General features: G+C 48.3%; 2 protein-coding genes across 3 annotated transcripts in view; one reads left to right on the top strand and one right to left on the bottom strand.

Moving 5' to 3' along the window:
• The window catches only part of LOC123128541 (mitogen-activated protein kinase kinase kinase 3), a 6,264-nt gene extending 1,868 nt beyond the window's left edge, over positions 1 to 4,396 (top strand). The window contains exons 2-10 of one of the 2 annotated variants that reach the window (XR_006463185.1): positions 173 to 257; positions 381 to 443; positions 811 to 968; positions 1,059 to 1,134; positions 1,226 to 1,285; positions 1,813 to 1,917; positions 2,337 to 2,554; positions 2,686 to 2,894; positions 4,291 to 4,396. Coding sequence is in view for 1 of the 2 variants with exons in the window: in XM_044548574.1 (XP_044404509.1) it covers positions 173 to 257; positions 381 to 443; positions 811 to 968; positions 1,059 to 1,134; positions 1,226 to 1,285; positions 1,813 to 1,917; positions 2,337 to 2,507 (718 nt within the window). In the remaining variant the exon portion in view is untranslated. Of the gene's footprint in view, positions 1 to 172; positions 258 to 380; positions 444 to 810; positions 969 to 1,058; positions 1,135 to 1,225; positions 1,286 to 1,812; positions 1,918 to 2,336; positions 2,555 to 2,685; positions 3,181 to 4,290 lie in introns of those variants that run through there. The other variant, XM_044548574.1, reaches the window with a different exon arrangement.
• Positions 4,117 to 6,025, bottom strand: LOC123128542 (pentatricopeptide repeat-containing protein At1g05750, chloroplastic). Its single transcript, XM_044548575.1, has one exon. It carries the CDS (start codon positions 5,950 to 5,952, stop codon positions 4,486 to 4,488), a length of 1,467 nt encoding a protein of 488 aa, XP_044404510.1. The 5' UTR covers positions 5,953 to 6,025; the 3' UTR covers positions 4,117 to 4,485.
• Between the last annotated feature and the right edge of the window lie 826 nt (positions 6,026 to 6,851).

The raw sequence follows: 6,851 nt of genomic DNA, 5'->3' as shown, positions 1-6,851 counted from the left end.
TCCGCCACTGTGAACCATAACTCTATTATACCACCTGGATAGTTACATATCATCTGCGTTACTTGTTGAGAGTGCAACTTCAGCTGTTGAGCATTTGGTGTAGAACTAGAAAAAATGCCCTCGTGTTCTGCAACAAAATGTTCCACTGACTGTGTTTAACATTCTCTTACAGTGATGGGTTTTTCTTTGCTGTCAAGGAAGTGTCATTGATTGACCAAGGAATCAATGCAAAACAGCGCATCGTCCAGCTTGAGCATGTAAGTTGTGGGTTATGGCATGCTAAAGCAATTGTTTCACTTACACTGCCTTAAAACATTATGTTGTTATCACTGTCTTGGTTATATGGTCAACTGAGATCAGCTGTGAATCATTGGTTTCAGGAGGTATCCCTCTTGAGTCGTTTGGAGCATGATAATATTGTTCAGTATTATGGAACAGACAAGGTAAAATTATTACAGAATAATAATTATGGCATGACAATATTGTTCAACCTAGTTACTTATGGCTTGTAAAATCATTACAGAATAATTATTATTGCCCCTGTGTACTTTTCATTACCTTCTGTTATTTTCCCTTCTGAGAATGGCATAATTTGGATTTAGCAGATGTAGAGATTTCTCAGCTAGATTTTCTTTTTCCTGCTTTCTCTGAGTAAATTATACTCCCTCTGTAACTTTTTATAAGATATTTTTAGAGTCTGTGACAGTGTTAAAAAACGTCTTACATTAAGTTACGGAGGGAGTATTTGTGTGATATAAACCGCTGATTCTAGATCTTTACACTAAATCTTGTGGGCTGGACGTTTTGCAGGAAGATGGCAAATTGTATATTTTTCTTGAACTTGTGACCCAAGGCTCTTTGGCTGCTTTATATCAAAAATATTGTTTACAAGATTCACAAGTATCAGCATATACAAGGCAGATTTTGAATGGTTTGAACTATCTACATCAGCGAAATGTGCTGCACAGGTGAGTACTAGAATGTGTTGTTTGGTATATATTTTTCTGTATTATATTTCTCGCTGGCCATTGAGAGCCTGTTCATTGCTGGATCACCAGGGACATCAAATGTGCAAATATTCTAGTTGATGCAAATGGTTTGGTCAAATTGGCAGATTTTGGGCTTGCGAAGGAGGTATTACTTACTCTATCAAACACATGCTGTACTATCAGTTTATCATTGTACTCCATTTTCTGCTGACTCTTTCTAATCTGCCATTTTGCAGATGTCAATTTTGAGCCAAGCAAGATCTAGCAAGGGAACTGTCTTCTGGATGGCCCCTGAGGTTAGTTTATGCAGTTGAGCTATTGCGCCTTTTCTACATCATGTTGGTCGTACTTTTTCTTGAAATAAAGGCATCATGTTGTTCTTACTCACATTCAGAGTGTGTGTACAATTACACTTGAGCATATTTGTGCCTGGTCTATTGTGATCGTTTTTTAACTTTTCTACCTTCTATTAAATTATCTTTGTGACCTCAATGATCCAGAATACGAGTCCATGGTCCACGTAGATAATAGGTTACAAATATCTTGGGAGTATAACGAATCATAGTCTGTGGAGGGAATTAGCGTACTTGATGAGTTAGAATTTAAAACTCCAAACAGTGAGTTATAACTGACAGATGGTTTAGAGTTGAGCACTGTAGGTTGCAGTGTGACTCTAAATACTTGTAGTTGTGTAACATTAATTAAAACTGTTAATTTTGTTTTCCGTGAAAGGTTATTGGATTATTTTGATTTAGCAAATTGCAAGAAATATTTTGTTATTGTCCCAATTGTGTACGTTTTGTGATGGTATGCTCTCTTTCAGGTTGCTAAGGCTAAGCCACATGGACCTCCAGCAGATATATGGAGTCTTGGCTGCACAGTTTTGGAGATGCTGACCGGCAAAGTTCCATACCCTGATATGGAATGGGTGCGTATTCTGTCACCTTAGTTTTCTGGAACAGCATCTAAGTTTTAAATACTGCAAGACATGTAATTTAAATGCGCTGGTATACTGGAGCTGCATACTAAGCTAATTTTTTTAAATGGAAAGATCAAGGGCTATCTTCCTAGGGGGAGGGGACTATGAATTCCATGACATTTGTATGCGCAAGTATTATAATGCATAGTGGGCACCCCCAAAAAATCTGCCGCTATATTGCTGTTGTCTATTTTGATGTATTTATTAGGGAAATCAGAAATGCATAGATACGAGTAGCAGACCCATTTTCCCGCAAAAGAAAAAAAAAGTAGCAGACCCATTCCCTGTATTTGGATCTCGTGGTTTTCTTAATATCAGAGTTGTGTATTGTTACTGTCTGTCATGCAATCTTCTCTCCTGCCATGTAGACACATGCTTTGCTCAAAATTGGTAGGGGAATACCACCAAAAATTCCCAATACGTTATCAGAAGATGCCCGGGATTTCATAGCAAAGTGTGTTCAAGCAAACCAAAAGGACCGGCCATCTGCTGCTCAGCTGTTGGAGCACCCTTTTGTGAAGAGACCACTGCAACATTAAGGTGTGCGATGTGCATATTGCTAACACATTTGCTTGTACATAAGCTGGTAAGTCTTTCGTCCTTTTCCTCATCAAGAAATGTGGGTGCTTTCATCTCTTCTAAGTTCTAACTCACTCGTTAAAAGATTGAGTTGGTTTCACTGCAAACATAATGACTTGTCTCCATCGCTATGTATAGGTTTTAATTTCGCATGTGGAAAGGTGTGGGTGATACCGAGGAGTGAAGATGATCCTACAACCCAAAAGTGTTCCTTGTTCACGCTCCCGCTTTAATTGTTTCCTGGAGATTTCAGCATTGAGATAGCTAGCTTCCAACATGAGAAGCACCTATTGGCATTCGGTTGAAAGGTAGCTCAGCAACATGAGTGAGATATGTTTACTTAAGAGGTACTCCATCCGTCCCATAATATAAGAACATTTTTTATACTATATAAGAGCGTTTTTTATACTACTAGTATCAAAAACGCTCTTATATTATGGGACGGAGGGAGTACCTTGCTGGCTGACAGGATTTGTTTCTCATGGAGCCCGTAGCCTAGTCTCAGTGTGTGGAATGAAAGATGTGCAGTGTGGAGTGCCAAGTGCTCACACAACAGTTCACTTTCCGACCGTGCTTACATCACACCTGTACAGTTCACATTCTGTTGCCAATGCAAACTGATCGTATTGTCCATGTTGTTGACTGCTCCCTCCGTTCCAAAAGAAGTGCCAAACCACGGAAATTTAAACTAAAACCACGGCGCGCGGCACTTATTTTGGAACGGATGTAGTATTTGACTGTGATCTTGCTCCATACCTGTACAGTTCAGTTCCTATGTAAATACAATCTGTTTCTAGCACAGAAGGTCCAGAATTTCAGTGTCTATGTCATCATATATGCCACCAGATGCGCATGCGCAGCCATGCATGTAGATTTGCTTAGAAGATCCGCAGTGCTACTTCTTGCCTGCTCATCAAAAGATTCATCTCATCACCTATTGTATTACTGTACATGTTGGATCCTTTTCAGTTTTCATGATACTGTACATGCATCTGGAGTAACAATGAGAGACCAAAGAACTGAAGATACAACAAATTTCTAATCTACTGTTGGTTCTTTTCCTCTTATGTTCTCATGGACGCAAGCAAAGCAGTAGCCTCTATAGATGTTTGATCCTTTTCATCTTACTCCAAATACAGCTGCTCACTCACTCTGTGATTAAGGCATTGCCCCAAACAGCAGCCGTGTACAAGGAGACTATTTCTGCCTTTCTGGTGTCGCTCATTCCTAACATTTTTCTTTCCAAACCAACCTACGGAGAAGGTCCTTTAACCAGGGAAATGCTTGTTTGGGTGTAACTTTCTAACTAGTTGTATATGTTTGCACCATGTTCTCTTCTTACCTATCTAGCAGTCGGAGGTCACCATAGTTATATATAGGCGAGAAAAAATGTGCACAAATAAAGACATGTATACTATCTCCCTCTTGTCTTTGAAATGAATATGGAAGTAAGTACTGTTATTGTTCTTGACAGGGATACAGGGGCAAGTAGTTGAGACATTACGAGTGATATAATCGAAGAAAAAAAATAGTAGTCCAATGTATCCATAGTAACATTACCGTTATCAGTTCAGGAACTTGTGTTGTTCTTCACCTTATAGAGATCCAGTGTCTAACTGTCTATGCTTGATTGAGCTGATAAGCCATGTGGATTTGCTTCTCAAGATTTTACAATGATAAGTACTTCTCATCTGTCAACGTAAAAATATACATCTCATCACCTGTACCTATATTACTGTACAGGTCGGGTGCCTCTTCCCCAGACTGTACATGAAACGGGAGTCACAACAACCGCAGAGATGCAAATACAAGTTGCTGATCTACCAGTAGCCTTTACGAATGCTTGAAACACCGAGCCTGGTGACTACTGAAAGCCTCCAGTATTCTGCATTCCTGCAGTTCTGATGAGTTCATCCAAACAGGCAGTCGCTCCAGTGCTCATCCATAACTCACGGCCTCATGCCCTGCCATCTCATGGCTCAGCAGGCCAAGCATGTCGAACACCTCCTCAGCCTGCGGATGAGACCGATCTCCGCAGACAAACTCATGCACGGCGCCGTCGATCTCCACGGCGCTGCGGCCTGGCCTCTTCTTCACTCCCCGGACTTTCATCAGGCCCCGGACCATGCCCGCGCCATCCCATTTCCCGACGCCGGCGTAGATGTTTGACAGCAGCACGTAGTTTGAGTCGCCGCCAGGGTCCTGCTCGAGGAGGTACTGCATCAGCTGCTCAGCCATGTCGACGTCCCCGTGTATCCGGCACCCAGCAAGCAAAGCTCCCAGCACCACCTCGTTCGGCCGCATCGGCATGGTCGCCACCACACTCATGGCCTCGTCCAGGCGCCCTGCCCGGCCGAGCAGGTCGACCACGCACCCGTAGTGCTCCATCCTTGCTGTGATGCCATGCTCCGCCTTCATGGCGTCATAGTACCTCAGCCCCTCATCGGTGAGACCGGCGTGACTGCAGGCCGTGAGCACGCCCGTGAACGTCACAGCGTCCGGCTTGAACCCCTTCCTCTGCATTGCCTTGAAATGCTCGATGGCGTCCACGCACCGTCCATTGGCTGCAAACCCGACAATCATCGAGTTCCAGGAGACCACCGTCCGCTTCCTCATGCTATCAAACACCTGCCATGCAAACTCCACCTGACCGCACCGAGCATACATGTCGATCAACGAGTTGGCGATGCGGATGTTGCCCTCCAGCCTCTCCCTGGTCACGAACCGGTGCACCCACATACCGAGGCCGAGCGCGCCGACCTCAGCGCACGCGGAGATGGCAGCTACCAGCGTGACGTAGTCTGGCTCGACGCCGTCCAGCAGCATGGCATGGAAGCAGTCAATCGCCTCGTCATGGCGCCCGTTCTTGACGCACCCGTCGATGAGCGCCGTCCAGGAGACCTTGTCCGGGTCCGGCATTCCGTCGAACACCTCGCGCGCGGCGGCGACGAGGCCGTTGCGCATGAGGCCGGTGATCATGGTGTTGTAGGTGACTACGGACCTGACGGGCATGGAGCCGAACAGCTGGAGGGCGTGGTGGGGGAGGCGGGACGCGAGGTAGAACCGCGCGAGGCAGGTGCAGAGGAGGAGGTGGCCGGGGAACAGCTTGATGGCGAGGGCGTGGAGCGATAGCGCGAGGGGCCGGGCGAACGGGGAGGAGGGAGAGCCGGCGCAGGCGGAGAGGACAGTGAGGAGGGTGACGTCGTTGGGCGCGGGCGCGGCGGGGGAGGAGAGCATGGCGGAGAGCGCCGCGGCCGTCGCCGGCAGGTCGCCCTCCCGCGCCGGGCGCGCGATGGCGGACGTCCATGAGACCACGTCTCGCGGCGGCGTACGGCGGCGCGGCTTTGGGGTGGCGCGCTGCGTAGGTGGAGGAAGACTGAGAGATGGAGAGGCGGCCACTGCCATGGCCGAGAAGCTTTCGGCTGAAACACTAGAATGAGAGCTCCTTTTGTTTTTTAGATGAACAGAGAGGTTCCCCTCCCCGGTTCCATTACTCAGCATGAAACCAAAAACGCGATCTCCAGTTATACAGCAGCTCACTTAGGGGCTGCCTCACAGGTTTTTAAAATGTTTAAATTCGGCGCAAACATAACGCAAACACGTTCGAATTCGTTCAAATTTAAACATATTTTATAAAAAAGGAAAAACTACCTCGGGCTACCCCCGCCGTCTCCCTCGCCGCCCGCCTCGCCGCCCGCCCACGTGGTTCTACATGCCGAGGAGACGGTAGAACCGCGTGTAGTCACCGCCGTCTTCGTCGTCGTCGTCGCCCCCGTCGACGCCTCCGCCGTTCCTGCTGCATCCCTCCCCGGTTGGCGCGGCGGGTTGGAAGGTCGGGGGCGTCGTCGTCGTCGTCGTTGTCGAGGACCACGACGCCGTGCTCGTCCTCGCGCCCACGCTTGCGGGTGGCGATCTCCTCCAGGGCCCGGCGCTGCCGGACCATCTCGTCGCGGAGGTAGTCGTCCCGCGCCCATCACAGGGCGTCCTCGTCGGAGAAGCCACGCCGGGCTACCTCCTCGTACTCCGCGGGGAGGCCGGGCTCCGGCTTGGGCTCGACGAGGACGAAGCGGGCGAGGGAGGGCGAGGGACGCGCGTCATCCGGTCTTCACTGCGCCACCCGTGAGGCATCAATGGCGCAGGCTGACCGACGCGGCAGCGCGGCAGCTTTGGCATTGATTCGCCGCGGGAAACGAGGCGATGAGGACGACGAAGGGGCGAGAAAAGGGTAGAGTCGCTGACGCGGCGGGCCCGCGGCTGTTTCGCGCCAAAACAGTTCGCCCCGGCGCCCCCGGGCGCCCCCCAGC

Source organism: Triticum aestivum, chromosome 6A (assembly GCF_018294505.1).
Source record: "Triticum aestivum cultivar Chinese Spring chromosome 6A, IWGSC CS RefSeq v2.1, whole genome shotgun sequence".
Taxonomy (NCBI): domain Eukaryota; kingdom Viridiplantae; phylum Streptophyta; class Magnoliopsida; order Poales; family Poaceae; genus Triticum; species Triticum aestivum.
The sequence above is the reverse complement of the archived record's forward strand: the minus strand, read 5'-3'. Positions and strand labels throughout refer to the sequence as shown.

Excerpts from the sequence above, each read along its gene's own strand:
- LOC123128542 (XM_044548575.1), bottom strand. The coding sequence starts at position 5,952 with ATGGCAGTGGCCGCCTCTCCATCTCTCAGTCTTCCTCCACCTACGCAG.